General features: G+C 40.8%; 1 protein-coding gene across 1 annotated transcript in view; it reads left to right on the top strand.

Moving 5' to 3' along the window:
- LOC126484659 (Down syndrome cell adhesion molecule-like protein Dscam2) overlaps positions 1-17,845 on the top strand; it is a 339,526-nt gene that overhangs the window by 121,391 nt on the left and 200,290 nt on the right. Inside the window, exon 8 of the mRNA XM_050108250.1 lies at positions 9,215-9,359. Coding sequence (XP_049964207.1) covers positions 9,215-9,359 — 145 coding nt within the window. The remainder of the gene's footprint in view (positions 1-9,214; positions 9,360-17,845) is intronic.

The following is a 17,845-nucleotide window of genomic DNA, read 5'->3' as shown; positions in this document are numbered from 1 at the left end:
GAATTTTACTGTATCCCACTACTACAGAATAATTCTGCATCAATAAAACATAAACGAGAGGAAAAATAACAAAATGCACCATTTTAAAACAACCAAACACAGTGCAAAAAGTGTTTACCACAGCAAAATGTGTCAAAAGATTTAGGACGAAGACTATGCAATACACAACAAACTGCTACCAATGAGCGTGACACCACAACTGATTACATTAGGTTCTTTTGAGCAGTTGCTAGCGAGCTCATGTACATGCACAGTTGAATCCCGCATGAGCAGTACATTCTCGTGCTTCTGGCTACTTGAAGTGCGGCTGTTAACTGAATCAGCAGTACAACCAATTGTAGCTGCACATGCGCCTGTTTTCTGGCGGGCTGTGACAAATCCTCAAATTACTTCTAACATTTTGTGGAAAATATTGCGAATGGTGCTTTGGAAAGTGTTACTTTCAAAGTGAATTTCATTTTATGCAAGATGAATTATGTTATATGCGAAAATGTGCTTTGAATTTCTTGAATCACAGAATGTTTGACTCTCATTTAAAGCATAACACCTTAAAAGGTAGCCACTTAGAAGAATTTTCAGCCCAGAAGATGAAACATTTATGTCATTATTTAAAATTTTACTGGCGCATTTGTGTGATGTATCTTAAAGCGTAAAACATGCAAAAAAGATAGATATCATATGTGAAAGCTTAGCTTTTCTTGTAGCTACACTATGTAAATTTAAACCATTAATTTTTCTATTTGTGCGTCCACACTGCTAAACAGTGATGTTCCTATTGGCTGACTGGCGAAATCATGTGACAGGAGAAGGTGCACTACGATCGGCTTACAAAGGTGTGCATTGCAGTCTCAATTACAATGCTTCGGAAACTAACGTGCTGTGTTTGGCGGAATTCAAATTTATACTTCCATGATATGAAAATATGCAGCCTATCATAATATAAAAATTTGCTACGTACATGTTGCTGCACATAAAAAAATCTTTCCAAAACTTTTCCTGGGGTTCATTTTCTAAACTGCCGGGAAGTTCTGCATCAATGTATAAAAGCTTAACAGTTCAAAGGACTGATAAGTTTTATAGTTCTGAGGAAAAGTATAGTGTCACTTAACATGGAAAAAGTGTATTTTCACCCGGGAAAAGGTGTATTTTTAACCTGGGAAATCCGGGAATTTTTTTTCCTTATCTGCACATACACCCTGTGCTTTGTATACATTCAATATCCCTTGTTAGTCATATTTGATATGGGCATCACACACTTGAGCAGTATTCTAAGATGGGTTGCACAAGTGCTTTGTAAGCAATCTCTTTTGTGAACAGATTGCATTTTCCCTGTATTCTACCAATGAACTAATGATTGCCATCTGTCTTATGTACCACTGAGCCTCCATGATCATTCCATTTCGTATTCCTACTGATGGTTACACTTGGGCAACCATATGAGTTGACTGATTCCGGTTGTGATTAATATTTTTATTTTGTGCCATTTGACATTTCTGAATATTTAAAACAAGTTTCCATTCTGTGCACCACTTTGAAAGCTCATCAAAATCTGATGGAATATTTGTGTAGCTTTCTTCAGATAGAAGATTATTACAGGTCCTGCATTGTCTGCAGAAAATCTGAGGTTGCTATTAATATTGACTGCCACGTCATTAATATACAAAGTGAACAAAAACGATCTCAACTTACTTCTCTAGGGAAGGTCAGAAATTAGTTCTACTTCTGTCAGTGATCCTCTGTCTAAAGTTATATGCTGTGTCCTTCTTACAAGTTACAAATTTCATTTGATACCCATATGATCATGCTAATAAATGTTGATTTGATACTGAATGAGTTACTTTTTGAAAGGCAAGAACTACTTGACTGTCTTAACCTATGGGCTTTGTGATGTCATGTGAGAAAATGTGAATCACATTTCACGTGACCTATGCCTTCAGAATCCATGTCGGTTGTCATGGAAGAGGTCATCCTGTTCAATTTACCTCATAATGTTTGAGCTCGGAACATGTTCTAAGATAGTATTATAGTCTGACAACAAAGATATTTTATGGTGGTTTTGTGGATGTCTTCTGCTGCCCTTCTTGTAGATGGGTGTCACCTGTGCTGTCTTTCAACTACAATTTTTTATTCTAGGGATCTACCATATACCAATATAATGAAAAGGAAAGTTGCTACTCACCATATATTGGAGATGCTTAGTTGGAGGTAGGCACAACAAAAAGACTGGTACAAATAAAGATTTCGACGGCAGACACCCCCATACACTTACACAAACAAAATCATACACACACGAATGCAGTCTCAGGCAACTGAGGCCACACACTGAGCAGCAGCACCAATGCATGATGGGGTGGTGACTGGATGGGGGGGGGGGGGTGAGGAGGAAGCTGGGGTGGGGAGGGGGAGGGATAGTAGGGTAGGGGTGGTGGACAGTGACGTGCTGCTGGGGAGTGTGCAGGGTGAGGTGGACAGAGGGTAGGGCAGCTATGTGCATTCTGGAGGTTAGATGGAGGGCAGTGGAGCGGTGAGGAGAGGTGCGGGGGAGATGGGGGGGGTGGGGTCACTTAGCGGGAAAGGAGAGAAGTAAAAAGATAGGGAGCAATGGTGGAATGAGGGCTGTTTAGTGCTGGAATGGGAACAGGGAGGGGGTGGATGGGAGAGGACAATGACTAACAAAGTTGAGGCCAGGAGGGTTATGGGAATGTAGGATATATTGCAGGGAAAGTTCCCACCTGCACAATTCAAAAAAGTTGGTGTTGGTGGGAAGGATCCAGATGCTACAGGCTGTGAAGCAGTCATTGAAATGAAAGATGTCATGTTTGGCAGCATGCTCAGCAACAGGGTAGTCCACTTGTTTCTTGTCCACAGTTTGTCAGTGGCCATTCATATAGACAGACAGCTTGTTGGTTGTCATGACTACAGAGAATGCAGCACAGTCGTTACAGCTCAGCTTTTAGGTCACATAATTGGTCTCACAGGTAGCCCTTCCTTTAATGGTATAGGTGATGTTTGTGACCGGACTGGAGCAGGTGGTGGTGGGAAGATGTACAGGACAGGTCTTGCATCTAGGTATATCACTGGGGTGTGAGCCGTGAGGTAAGGGGTTGGGAGCAGCGGTTGTCTAGGGATAGACAAGTATATTGTGTAGGTTTGGTGGACGGCAGAATACCACTTGGGAGGGGTGTGAAGGATAGTGGGCAGAACATTTCTCATTTCAGGGCATGATCAGAGATAGTCAAAACCATGGCAGAGAATGTAATTCAGTTGCTCCAGTCCTGGGTGATACTGAGTTACAAGGGTAATGCTACTCTGTGGCCAGATGATAGGCCTTTCGGGGGTGGTGGGAGACTGGAAAGATAAGGCCCGGGAGATTTGATTTTGTACAAGATTGGGATGATAATTACAGTCTATGAAGGCTTCAGTGAGACCCTCAGTATATTTTGAGAGGGACCGTTCATCACTGCAGATGCGACAACCATGGGTGGCTAGGCTGTATGGAAGGAACGTCTTGGTATGGAGTGAGTGGCAGCTGTCGAAGTGAAGATATTGCTGGTCGTTATTAGTTTGATATTGGCGGAGGTACTGATGTAGCCATCTTTGAGGTGGAGGTCAACGTCTAGGAAGGTGGCTTGTTGGGTTGAGCAGGACCAGGTGAAGCAAATTGGGGAGAAGTTGATGAGGTTCTGGAGGAATGTGGATAGGGTGTACTCACACTCAATCCAGATTACAATTTAGGATGGATTCCTCTAGATGGCCCATGAATAGATTGGCATAGGATGTTGACATTCAGGTGCCTGTAAGTGTACTGTGGATTTGTTTGTATGTAAAGCCTTCAAAGGAAGAGGTAATTGTGGGTGAGGATACAGTTGGTCATGGCGAATAGGAGCAGATTGTTGGTTTGGAGAGTCAGTGGAGGAAATAGTTGGTGTCTTTTATATAGGAGGGTAAGTTACAGGTAATAGGTTGAAGGTATTGGTCTATGAGAGCAGAGATTCTCTCACTGGGGGCACAGTAACCAGTAACAATGGGGAATCCTGGGTGGTTGGGTTTCTGGACTTTAGGAAACATGTAGAAGGTAAGAGTGCAGGTAGTGGTAGGGGTGAGCAGAGAGATGGACTTTGGGGAGAGGTTCTGGGATGGGCTTTAGGATTTGAGGAGTGACTGGAGATCTGCTGGATTACTGGAATGGGGTCACTGTGGCAAGGCTTGTCGGTGGATGTATCGGACAGCTGGCAGAGTCGTTCTGCCAGGTAATCCTCGCGGTTCAAAATAACAGTGGTGGAGCCGTTATCCCCATGAAGGATTATGAGATTGGGATCAGCTTTTAGATGGTGGACTGCAGTTCTTTCTACGGATGTAAGGTTGGTTTGCATGTTGTGGGTTTTGGGAAATTTACTTCACCTGGTCCTACTCAACCCAATAAGCCAGCTTCCTAGATGTTGACCTCTGTGTCAAAGATGGCTACTTCAGTATCTATGTCCACATCAAACCTACTAACGAATAGCAATATCTCCACTTCGACAGCTGCCACCCATTCCATACCAAGAAGTCCCTTCCATACAGCCTAGCCACCTGTGGTTGTTGCATCTGCAGTGATCAGCAGTCCCTCTCAGAATATACTGAGGGTCTCATTGAAGCCTTCACAGACCATAATTATCCTCCCAACCTTGTACAAAAACAAATCTCCTGTGCCTTATCATTCCCGTCTTCCACATCTCTCAAAGTCCTACTGTCTGGGCACAGTGGAGAATATCCCTCGTAACTCAGTAACACCCAGGACTGAAGCAACTGAATTACATTCTCCACCAGAGTTATGACTACCTCTCATTGTGCCCTGAAATGTGAAATGTCCTGTACACTACCCTTTCGCCCTTCCCATAGTAGTATTCCGCCATCCATCAAACCTATACAATATACTCATCCACCCCTGGACAACCGCTGCTGCCAACCCATTACCTCATGGCTCACACCCCTGAGCTATACCTAGATGCAAGACCTGTCCTGTACATCTTCCCACCACCACCTGCTCCAGTCCGGTCACAAACATCACCTATCCCATTAAAGGCAGGGCTACCTGTGAAACCAGTCATGTGATCTACAAGCTGAGCTGTAACTCTCCACCTCGCCCTGCATGCTTTTCAGCAGCACGTGACTGTCCACCATCCCTACCCTACTACACCTCCCCCTCCCCGCCCCAGCCTCCTCCTAACCCCCACCCAGTCATCATTCTCATCATGCACTGGTGCTTCTGCTCGCAGTGTGGCCTCCATTGCCTGAGACTGCAATCGTGTGGTGTGTGTGTGTGTGTGTCTGTTGTCTATTTTTGACAAAGGCCTTACTGGCCAAAAGCTTTATTTGTGCCACTCTTTTTGTTGTGCCTATCAGCAAATCAGCATCTTCACTATATATAGTGAGTAGCAACTTTCTGTTTCATTATATTGTTGCATTCCATCCTGGATTTTCCATTGCTAGATGTACCATATATTATGATTTAAAAGAAGGGCTAACACAGCTGTATATATTTCACTCATCTTTGCAGTGATGCAGGAATTGAAATGGGACTGAAGTTCATAATTTCTGCCATCACAAAACCGTAAATATTGTAATTAATTTTTGGATGATTAAAATATCCTCTAATTATGACAATAAAATTTGGAAATGTACTGACTACTGAGAAAAATATTTCTGTACAATTTTTGGTTTCATCTGGGAAGGAAAGAAGATTAGTGTTCAACATCCTGATGACAGTGAGGTCATTAGAGATGGAGCACGAGCTCATGTTAAGAAAGGATGGGGAAGAAAATCCGCCATACTCTTTCAAAGGAACCAGCTTGTCATTTATTGTGAGCATTGTAGGGAAATTCAGGATGGCTGACTAGGGATTTGAACCAGTCTTCTGGAATGTTAGTCCAGTGTGCAGTTTCATCTGGGGTTGAATCTGGTGGTCAGTAGAAAGATTCAATTATAAAACTGTGGACACCTTTGATATTGAGTCTTGATCAAACGCTCTTGCTGCAATTTCTCTTTGGAGTTCTTGCATTTCTTGCATTGTGACAAATACGCTACCCCCATTTCCTGTTAGCTTATCCTTTCAATACACATTTAAATTGTCCCCAGAAATCTCAGTTCTGCGTTTTACCAGCTTTCAGTATCTAATATTGTGAGAGCTCCACTGTTCTTAGGAGTGCTTCAAATTCATGAATGCTTTAGTTGTTGATCACTAGGATTTTAATAATCTCATTTTTGGGGGTTATTTGTTTTTATCCTACCCTAATACTTAGTGGCCTCCTACAGCTATCATTATCTGGACTGGACTGGACTGAATTGCCTAAACTAAGATACTGTGGTGCAGAACCCACAGACATATACCTATCTGGTAGCAGCCCCTTCATGTGCGGTTCCCCACTGCCCCATTTATGGAGAGCCTATAGTCCTCAACCCTGTGGCACAAGTGTAGGACTTCGTAGCCTAGCTTTTCACAGAATCTTTAAAGTCTCTGGTGGTACAATCTTTCTGCTTGGCTCAGAACCAGGGGACCACAATCCATTCTTGTGACAATGCTGTAGATTGTGAGCTTTGCTTTCCCTAAGCAAGGCTGATCTTCTCAAACTCCTCTACAGGTATGACTTCAGATCACAATATAGCAGCTGGAATGAGCAACCATTCTGATGGAAGATGAAGTTGGCTGTGATAGATCAGGATGTATGGCAGTTTACCTCCAAGTGAGGGGCTGCAGTGGAGTGATGGCACGTGTCAGGTGATGACCCTTCTTGAAAACCATGCTGGTTGAATTAGTCCTTCATTCCATAACAATTACAGTGGTGGAGATGGAACTGGAAAGTCAGACAATGGCCTTGTGACCTAGATGGCCATGCCCTTTGTGGCATGCCTGGTTTAGCAATAGCTCACCAGAAGAGCAGCAAACTGCCTGTGCCACAGTGCAATGGCAGTGGCTGGCAAGGTGCTGTAGTCAGCTTAGTAGCAGAGGTGGTGATGCAGGGCTGCAGTGAAGGCATCAGCTGCTGGCCTGCTTCTGCAGCTTTGCAGAAAGCACACCAGAGCAGGTGAGGTCAACCACAGCCTCTGGCATGGTTGATGATGAAGGCATATGCCCTCACTGTGTGATGGACAGTGATAGTGTTTGCTCACACAAGACGTTAACAGCTGGGCAGGTATATGACGATAGTCCTGGCTTGTACCCCAGTCTGCCAGGAAGGCAACCATTGCAGATGACAGTCACCCAGCACATGACCCACTGGAAGAAACATGCCAAGTTGGCAGCATTTGGACTAAACCCAGGCAGTGGCCTGCAGCTATTGACAGCAGAGTTTGATGTTGGCAGGTAGCTGGTTCATGTCAGTGTGTAGACTTACATACACCTCCACTCAGCTGGCGCTTGGTGATGATTGGGCGTGAATGTCTAAATTTAATGGTATTTATGCTAGCCATGTCTGATGTCGTTTCTGCAACAGTAACGGTTCTGCCCTATAAGTCAAATTTGGAAAGCCCATCCCTTGAAAATCCATGACATCATACAACAGTTAGTCCATTATATCAGCAACTACACAGCCCAGGTAGTACTATAAAGGTGCCACAAGTTCTCCTTTCAGAAGCACTGTCTGGCAACATTTTCAATGTCAGCTTGCATACTGAATGGATGTACTTGTGATATGGCACCTAGTTACCGAGATGAGTGATGATACCATCATTATAACATTGTTTTGATGAGTCCTCACAAGAGCTGTGTGCTATGCCATGCTGAACCATGGCACAACACCACACAACAGATATCACTTGTTCCGGGTTCCACCACTGTAACTGGTTGCACCCTGTCCTCCCTATGGCTTCTGGAACAGTCTCTTCAGTGTGTTGAGTGAGGTGCAGGATACATGATGGGTGAAGATGATGATCCTTCCCATACATTGCATCCAATTCCCTATGTGGTACCACTATTTGTCATTCATTCAAACATCTGACCTTTAACAAATGCCTACCCTTTTGCACATGCTTCCCCCTAACATGGACACAGCAGGATTCTCATCAGGTGAAGTGTGTCTCAATGACTCAGTCTCAGTTGAAGAGAGCACCTTGAACTTGTTAGTCATAGGAATGGGTATAGTACTTTGAGTTCTCCGTACTTCCTGTTGTCCCTGCACTAGTATTCTCCGTACTCCCTGTCTTCCCTGTACCAGATCCCTAGACGTACCACTGACTTACTACCGACTGTCAAGTCAATAAGTAATAATAGCTCATTTATTTCCTGGAGAGGAGACAGTATACGATGAAGATAATAAAATCTTTGGTGTCTCTTTTACATGACACTTGGTACTTCTCCCAACACATTCATTTTCTGCAGCTTCCAATCATTTGATAGTAGTCGGAACAATTTCCAGCTGCTTTTGGAGAGTAAGTAACTCATCTCATTCCCAAAAACAGAAAAAATGGGCTGCTTTGTGAGTGGTGCCATGTTTTACAGAACAGTAAACAAATAATTTTAACTGAGCTTGCTGATTCGCCTCTAATTTCTTGATCTGTTGTGCTACAAGGATTGCAAATTCTCTTTAAGAACTGAAGTGATAAACACCCAAAAAATTGATTTCTATTGTAACAAGAAAAAAACCTGGGGATACAATTTACTGATTCCCAGAAGCAATTTGGAACCTTTTCCCAAGGCTGTGGTCACTAACAAACTCAAAAATAAGTGATAAATACATAACAGATTCATACAATGACGACACAAGATTCTATTTTAACCATTTGTACCAAACATGTGCAGTATGAGCAATTTAAAATGCCTTATAACCAAAACTATTCTGCACATTATTTTGACATGTTTGGTTTATTATTATGTGTAAAATATACCAACATAAAAGTTTAATGGGCATCAATGCCATGACATGCAAAGACCAACACATCCTTACCCTGCCCTAACACTGCAATTTTGATTGTTGATGTCATTAAAGCATTCTCAGGAGGCCGTGTATAGAAAAAAAGAGGTATGTGATGCCTGTGACATTGTGGTCCAGGTAAAAATAAAATTACCATAATAAATCACATTGAGATAAAATACTGCACATTCAGGTCATCATGAGAATGACTCAAAAACTGATATGTTATATATTTCACAAAATAATTAGAATCAAGCAATTAGAATAACTTTCTATCAACAGATGTATCTTCATCTATAAGTGTTTATGTGGCTTTTCTACTACAGATGCTAGCCCAGAACTGCTGTACTGGTTTGCTGAACAGACTCTACAACCTGGCCCAGCTGTATCTTTAAAATGTGTTGCAACAGGGAATCCACCACCACAGTTCATATGGACCCTGGATGGATTTCCAGTACCAGATAGTCCCAGGTCAGTACTGTCAGGCTATTTATATAGTAGTACTGAAATGAGATAATGAATGGATGCCTTTTTTGAACAGTTTCCACCTTCTGCACCTTATGCCTCCTTCCTCTGCCCCCTTCTCCCCTCCCCCAAACTACATGTGCATATGTCACTTTCTGTTGTTCTTGTTGTGTTTCTTTGTGTATTTATGTACGTATTTTTTGTGTCTTTCTTCACTTGTACTCCTAGATGCCACACTTTGTCTCTGAATGGTCTCATTTCCTATTTTTTGCCATCTGAATCAACTCATGACTGTAAAAATTGGTGATTGTGCTACATTTTCTTCATACCTTTTTCTGGAACTACCTGCCAACTAAACCTTTATTTGGTAGCATTTGTCATTTTGTTTAACAAATCCTTTCCTTAAAGTACATATCAGAGGAAGTTTTGTAAAGTATTGTTGTTTTTCATTGAAAATTTATGCTTTATGTTAAATAATTATGGTAATACTATTTAAAACTCAGACTTGGTACATCTATTCTGATTTACTTGAACTTCTTAAATTATTCTGCTAACATCAGGCTTCAACACTCACCCACACAAATACAATGATTTAACATCATGTTTAATTTATAATCAATTTTAATTTTGATACAAAAGCCATGATGTATGAAAATATCACAGACTGTGAAGTGCTCAATACTTGTATGTGTATTTTTATTAGAATTTATTAATTATTCTTATTACAAAATGAACCCATGAACCCCATGAACCATGGACCTTGCCGTTGGTGGGGAGGCTTGCGTGCCTCAGCGATACAGATAGCCGTACCGTAGGTGCAACCACAACGGAGGGGTATCTGTTGAGAGGCCAGACAAACGCGTGGTTCCTGAAGAGGGGCAGCAGCCTTTTCAGTAGTTGCAAGGGCAACAGTCTGGATGATTGACTGATCTGGCCTTGTAACAATAACCAAAACGGCCTTGCTGTGCTGGTACTGCGAACGGCTGAAAGCAAGGGGAAACTACAGCCGTAATTTTTCCCGAGGGCATGCAGCTTTACTGTATGATTACATGATGATGGCGTCCTCTTGGGTAAAATATTCCGGAGGTAAAATAGTCCCCCATTCGGATCTCCGGGCGGGGACTACTCAAGAGGATGTCGTTATCAGGAGAAAGAAAACTGGCGTTCTACGGATTGGAGCGTGGAATGTCAGATCCCTTAATCGGGCAGGTAGGTTAGAAAATTTAAAAAGGGAAATGGATAGGTTGAAGTTAGATATAGTGGGAATTAGTGAAGTTCGGTGGCAGGAGGAACAAGACTTCTGGTCAGGTGACTACAGGGTTATAAACACAAAATCAAATAGGGGTAATGCAGGAGTAGGTTTAATAATGAATAGGAAAATAGGAATGCGGGTAAGCTACTACAAACAGCATAGTGAACGCATTATTGTGGCCAAGATAGATACGAAGCCCACGCCTACTACAGTAGTACAAGTTTATATGCCAACTAGCTCTGCAGATGACGAAGAAATTGAAGAAACGTATGATGAAATAAAAGAAATTATTCAGATTGTGAAGGGAGACGAAAATTTAATAGTCATGGGTGACTGGAATTCGAGTGTAGGAAAAGGGAGAGAAGGAAACATAGTAGGTGAATATGGATTGGGGGACAGAAATGAAAGAGGAAGTCGCCTGGTCGAATTTTGCACAGAGCACAACATAATCATAGCTAACACTTGGTTTAAGAATCATGAAAGAAGGTTGTATACATGGAAGAACCCTGGAGATACTAAAAGGTATCAGATAGATTATATAATGGTAAGACAGAGATTTAGGAACCAGGTTTTAAATTGTAAGACATTTCCAGGGGCAGATGTGGACTCTGACCACAATCTATTGGTTACGACCTGTAGATTAAAACTGAAGAAACTGCAAAAAGGTGGGAATTTAAGGGGATGGGACCTGGATAAACTAAAAGAACCAGAGGTTGTACAGAGATTCAGGGAGAGCATAAGGGAGCAATTGACAGGAATGGGGGAAATAAATACAGTAGAAGAAGAATGGGTAGCTTTGAGGGATGAAGTAGTGAAGGCAGCAGAGGATCAAGTAGGTAAAAAGACGAGGGCTAGTAGAAATCCTTGGGTAACAGAAGGAATATTGAATTTAATTGATGAAAGGAGAAAATATAAAAATGCAGTAAGTGAAACAGGCAAAAAGGAATACAAACGGCTCAAAAATGAGATCGACAGGAAGTGCAAAATGGCTAAGCAGGGATGGCTAGAGGACAAATGTAAGGATGTAGAGGCCTATCTCACTAGGGGTAAGATAGATACCGCCTACAGGAAAATTAAAGAGACCTTTGGAGATAAGAGAACGACTTGTATGAATATCAAGAGCTCAGATGGAAACCCAGTTCTAAGCAAAGAAGGGAAAGCAGAAAGGTGGAAGGAGTATATAGAGGGTCTATACAAGGGCGATGTACTTGAGGACAATATCATGGAAATGGAAGAGGATGTAGATGAAGATGAAATGGGAGATATGATACTGCGTGAAGAGTTTGACAGAGCACTGAAAGACCTGAGTCGAAACAAGGCCCCCGGAGTAGACAACATTCCATTGGAACTACTGACGGCCGTGGGAGAGCCAGTCCTGACAAAACTCTACCATCTGGTGAGCAAGATGTATGAAACAGGCGAAATACCCTCAGACTTCAAGAAGAATATAATAATTCCAATCCCAAAGAAAGCAGGTGTTGACAGATGTGAAAATTACCGAACTATCAGCTTAATAAGTCACAGCTGCAAAATACTAACACGAATTCTTTACAGACGAATGGAAAAACTAGTAGAAGCCAACCTCGGGGAAGATCAGTTTGGATTCCGTAGAAATGTTGGAACACGTGAGGCAATACTGACCTTACGACTTATCTTAGAAGAAAGATTAAGGAAAGGCAAACCTACGTTTCTAGCATTTGTAGACTTAGAGAAAGCTTTTGACAATGTTGACTGGAATACTCTCTTTCAAATTCTAAAGGTGGCAGGGGTAAAATACAGGGAGCGAAAGGCTATTTACAATTTGTACAGAAACCAGATGGCAGTTATAAGAGTCGAGGGACATGAAAGGGAAGCAGTGGTTGGGAAGGGAGTAAGACAGGGTTGTAGCCTCTCCCCGATGTTGTTCAATCTGTATATTGAGCAAGCAGTAAAGGAAACAAAAGAAAAATTCGGAGTAGGTATTAAAATTCATGGAGAAGAAATAAAAACTTTGAGGTTCGCCGATGACATTGTAATTCTGTCAGAGACAGCAAAGGACTTGGAAGAGCAGTTGAATGGAATGGACAGTGTCTTGAAAGGAGGATATAAGATGAACATCAACAAAAGCAAAACAAGGATAATGGAATGTAGTCTAATTAAGTCGGGTGATGCTGAGGGAATTAGATTAGGAAATGAGGCACTTAAAATGGTAAAGGAGTTTTGCTATTTGGGGAGCAAAATAACTGATAATGGTCGAAGTAGAGAGGATATAAAATGTAGGCTGGCAATGGCAAGGAAAGCGTTTCTGAAGAAGAGAAATTTGTTAACATCCAGTATTGATTTAAGTGTCAGGAAGTCATTTCTGAAAGTATTCGTATGGAGTGTAGCCATGTATGGAAGTGAAACATGGACGATAAGTAGTTTGGACAAGAAGAGAATAGAAGCTTTCGAAATGTGGTGCTACAGAAGAATGCTGAAGATTAGATGGGTAGATCACATAACTAGTGAGGAAGTATTGAATAGGATTGGGGAGAAGAGACGTTTGTGGCACAACTTGACCAGAAGAAGGGATCGGTTGGTAGGACATGTTCTGAGGCATCAAGGGATCACCAATTTAGTATTGGAGGGCAGCGTGGAGGGTAAAAATCGTAGAGGGAGACCAAGAGATGAATACACTAAGCAGATTCAGAAGGATGTAGGTTGCAGTAGGTACTGGGAGATGAAAAAGCTTGCACAGGATAGAGTAGCATGGAGAGCTGCATCAAACCAGTCTCAGGACTGAAGACCACAACAACAACAACAACAATTACAAAATGAGGCAAAATCATGTATTAGTGACCAAAAGTATCTGTTATCCATTCAGACCAACATAACAGTCCAAAATCTTGAAAAGGCCAGATACAGATTGAAAAATACATATGTATCAGATCTTTCACTAAATCTAGAATCAAACACATCATCATGGCCTGACTGAGACAGTTTAATTTCAGCAAACCTCTGATTTCATTTGTAACCATTACAGAATTTTCTTCCATGGAATAATCTGGAATGGAGTCTGCTCTACTTCATGATGCTAACCAAACACCCACTTCAATAAAGCAAAAGTGATATTGATGAGTGAGCCTATGAGTTATCACCAAACTGAAAAGCTTGTACCAGACAGTGAATATCATAGTATTTCCCTTCCTTCCTCTGTTATGAGTTGTAGTAAGATGTTAAGATATCTGATTCAAGATCTACAAGGTCCAGAATCTTCAGCATTATTATTTTCTTCATGTGGGGTACCACAGCCATATGTTTGTTAAAGGTTCCACCTTGACTCTTATTTACATGTATTTACTTTCTTTAGCTTTGCACAGTTGGCTGATTTCAGCAATATGAGTCTTTCTCTAGTCCTGTTGGTGCTAATACAACAGCACTTGAGAAAGGCCAAAATTGGCAGTTTTGTGAAGTTAAATAAAGTAAATACATTACACAACAACCAAAGTGGAACCTTTGCAGTATCATTTCAGCATTACATTCAAGAGTAGTGCTAACTTCACAAGGAAACCTTCTTTACATGAGATTTCCTTCTTACTGATTGATACTATGTTACATTTATACTTACATTTCTACTTTCAAAGTAGGTATAGTTGTGATTGAACAGGAGTGAAATTTAAAGTTAGAAATAGTAGTTATGGAGCTATCTACAAATGCCCTCTCATTTAAAATTTGTACATTCAGTGTATTTTCTCTGCTAGAATGCAGCTCTATGAACTTTTTTCTCTTCAACCTAACCCAGTTTGTTCTTTGATGTAACTATTTCAACAGTTGTCATACATGTTTTTTCCCCATCCATGAGCAATAGACATCAAATGAGTGCAATCTTGTGGAATAAAACCCTGCTTGATTTCTTTGCAGCTTTTCAATCCATTTGTACCTCATCAGAGACTTATCCATGAATCTCAATTATTAATACTCAAAATAGAAAGAAAAGTCATCTTTTAGTTCAAATTCTATAAAAATTTTAGGTGTTACCACAAATGAATTTACAAGACATAAAACGAAAGAAAAAATATTGATAAACATTAGTCACAAAAAAGGAGCATCTACACAATAACTAACATATCAGGATCAACCATGTTGTCACTGCACATGACTAAAATGTGGAAGATTACTGTTGCCGCACTTTGCTTGATTATTGATGTATGTGTATGAGCGTCTTAAGATAATAACATCAGGGAGCTGCAAAAAAAAAAAAAATAAATAAATAAAACTGCCTCCCTGAATTCAACAATGCATTTTATGTGCATACAAGTGCAAGAGTTGGTTTGTAGCAGCAATTTGTTGGAGTACAAGTGTACTCACATGGAATTATTCTTGAAGTTATGGGAAAGAGGATTGATTTCATGATTAAGGCATGATTAGGAATAAGGCATGTGAATGCGTGATCTGAGATAGAAGCAGGATGATTGCGATCATAAGTTTACTTAAATGTTACAATACATAAAAATGTGCAGTTTGTTTATGAAGGAGGAGGTGAATAACAAATTCAATTACTTTTTGTTCGTTCTGATCTTTACCATTGTGTACCACATATCCTCCATTATGGGAAATTTCCAGTCTGGAAAGAAGGAGAAGCTGGAGCATAAGCAAGAAAGTCTTGGAGCCTCACACATTGCACATTTTAATTTTATTTAAAATTAACTGAGAAACACGGTGTTGTCCTGTTATGTATTTATTCCAATCTTCTATTAGCCCATCTCCTTCTCTCTCCTCTCTGTGGCCATCTCCTCCTTCCTCCTCTCTCTGTCCATCTCCTCCTTCCCCCTCTCTTTATCCAACCTCCTCTTCCCCTCCTGTTTCTATCCATCCCCTCTATCTTTATTCACCTCTTCTTCTCTCCATTCTATATACATCCCCTCTGTCCCTGTCCATCGCCTCCACCCCTCCCCATGTCTCAACCTACCTCCACCTCCCTCTCTCCCTGTTCATCTGCTCTGCTTTCCTTTATATGTCTCTTCACCCCTCTCTCTGTCCATCTCCTCCCCTCTCTCTGTCCATCTCCTCCTCTTCCCTTTCTCTGTCCAATAACTCCTCCATTTCCATCTATTCATCTCCTCCTCTGCCCTCTCTCTGCGTATTCGTCACCTTGTCCTCTCCCTCTGCCTCTTCATCTTCTTCTCCCCTGTCTCTATGCCTTCCTCTCTCCCCCCCCTGCCTCTGTCTGTCTCCACCTCTTTCCTTTCTCTGCTCGTCTTCCTCTCCTCTCACTGTGTCCATTTCCCTCTCCCCTGTCTCTAGCCACCTCCCCCTTCTCATATCTGTGCCTATCTCCTCATTCCCCTTCCTCGTCCTTCCTTCTCTCTGCATATTATCACACTCACCCTAATAGGAAGTGTGTGGTTCTTACCCCTACAGTATTTCTTTCCAGATTGTAACTAATGTATGTGCCAAATTTGATTGAAAGCATTCCAGTGTTTGCTCACATTGACATTTCAGATATGTTTCACACATATTCACCTGTATGTCTAGTGAATTTTGCACAACAGTTCCATTTTCATGCAGCTTAATGTTTATGATGATCATATGTGCTGAACCTTGTGCTGTACAATAATATAATTTTGTAAGTGTATCCAGTAGTACATGTGCTTGCAGTTTATGAAATGTGCTTTGAATAGAATTAGTAGTAAAGAGCTAATTTATTGAAACATCATGCCTGATGTGGCTCTCTCTCTCAGAAACTCAGTGTTTATGACATCATATCTTCTGAACTATGTGTTGTACAATAATATATTTTCCTAGATACATTCAGTAACATATGTGTATACTACCTCTGAAATGTGTTGTGAATAGTTATTAGTAAGGAAGTAATAAATTAAAATGTCATGCATGTTGCAGCTATTTCTCATGCATCTCCGCATTATGACATTGCACTTCCTGAACTGTGTGTCATACAAAGATATATTTCTATAGATACATTAATGGCATATGCAGATACTATCTCCAAAATAAATGTGTTGTGAATAGAGTCAGTAGTAAAGAGGTAATAAATTAAATTGTCATGCTTTATGTGACAGTTTTACTGCATGAACAGCAAAAATGTAGTAAGTGATAAACTGTTTTCCTTTCAACTTTTTGTGGGGATCATCAGTGAGAAACAGTTTTGTAAAGATTTGAACCTATGTGTAAAGTTTGTTGCAAGTCTCTGAGTGCTTTCATTCTCAAATACTAGATAAGTTAAGTGCAGGTATTCTTGCACCTTGGGCTGCACTACTTTTCCATCCCCACCCCCACCCCCTTGATAGGTGATTGGTTCTTACCCCCATACATTTTTACAATTTGTATGGATTTCTTCATCAGCTAAAATATAAATTAATTTAGATACTTTAGAAATCAGAACTGTAACCTCTAAAATCAGAATTTGGCATAACTTCCAAAGTATGAAGGAGAAAAACTAAATTTAGGTAGTTTTGTAGGTAGTTGATAGGCACTATATGCAGTGCCAGTTGTTAAGTTCCTTTGACTTCACCAACTTTTCCTTGAAAGTTACTACAAATTCGAGAGACTCCCTCTGTTAAATTTGGAACAATAGAACCACTGATGTAGCATCTGAGTGAATTAATATTATGGTGCAGGTAATAGGGAACACATCAGCAAGATATAGTGATGACCATCAAGGGAGGTAGGGCCTATATCAGTTCAAATGGGCCATCGAGGAAGAGGTGAGCTTGGGGAGAAGGGGGATATTGAGATGAAAACATAATTGCAAATCTCCATCTACATCCATACTCTACAAACCACTGTGAAGTGCATGTATGGGGTATTTGTCTTTGTGTCATATACAGTATTAGGGTTTCTTCCTGTTCCATTTGCATATAGGTTGTGGAGGAAATGAGTGCTTAAAAATACACTGTAGTTAGTTTAATCTTATTTTTACAGATCTTATGGGAGTGATACATAGGTGGCTGTATTATATTTCCAGACTCCTCAGGCAGAAGGGGAGCTACAGGGAAGAGCTTCTGAAATGGCTGCTCACAAAAAACTTGTTCCCTGGGTAATTTGCATAAAATATGAGCAATGCCTCATGGTTTGAGCTCTGTATTAAGCAAGTGGTTCAAAATAACAGGCTGGATATCATACATAATTTTCTCACACATCATATCTTATAGTTCGTAACATGGTATAGGTACATATTCCAGTTCAGTTAGGAACCTTTAAATTCTGAATGGTGTAAAAACAGTTTTTATTTTTCAGAAAAATAAATCAATCAAAGCTCCTT

The sequence above is a fragment of the Schistocerca serialis genome, chromosome 6, assembly GCF_023864345.2.
Source record: "Schistocerca serialis cubense isolate TAMUIC-IGC-003099 chromosome 6, iqSchSeri2.2, whole genome shotgun sequence".
NCBI classification, from domain to species: domain Eukaryota; kingdom Metazoa; phylum Arthropoda; class Insecta; order Orthoptera; family Acrididae; genus Schistocerca; species Schistocerca serialis.
Note: the sequence above shows the minus strand (reverse complement) of the source record. Positions and strands in the feature narration are given on the sequence as shown.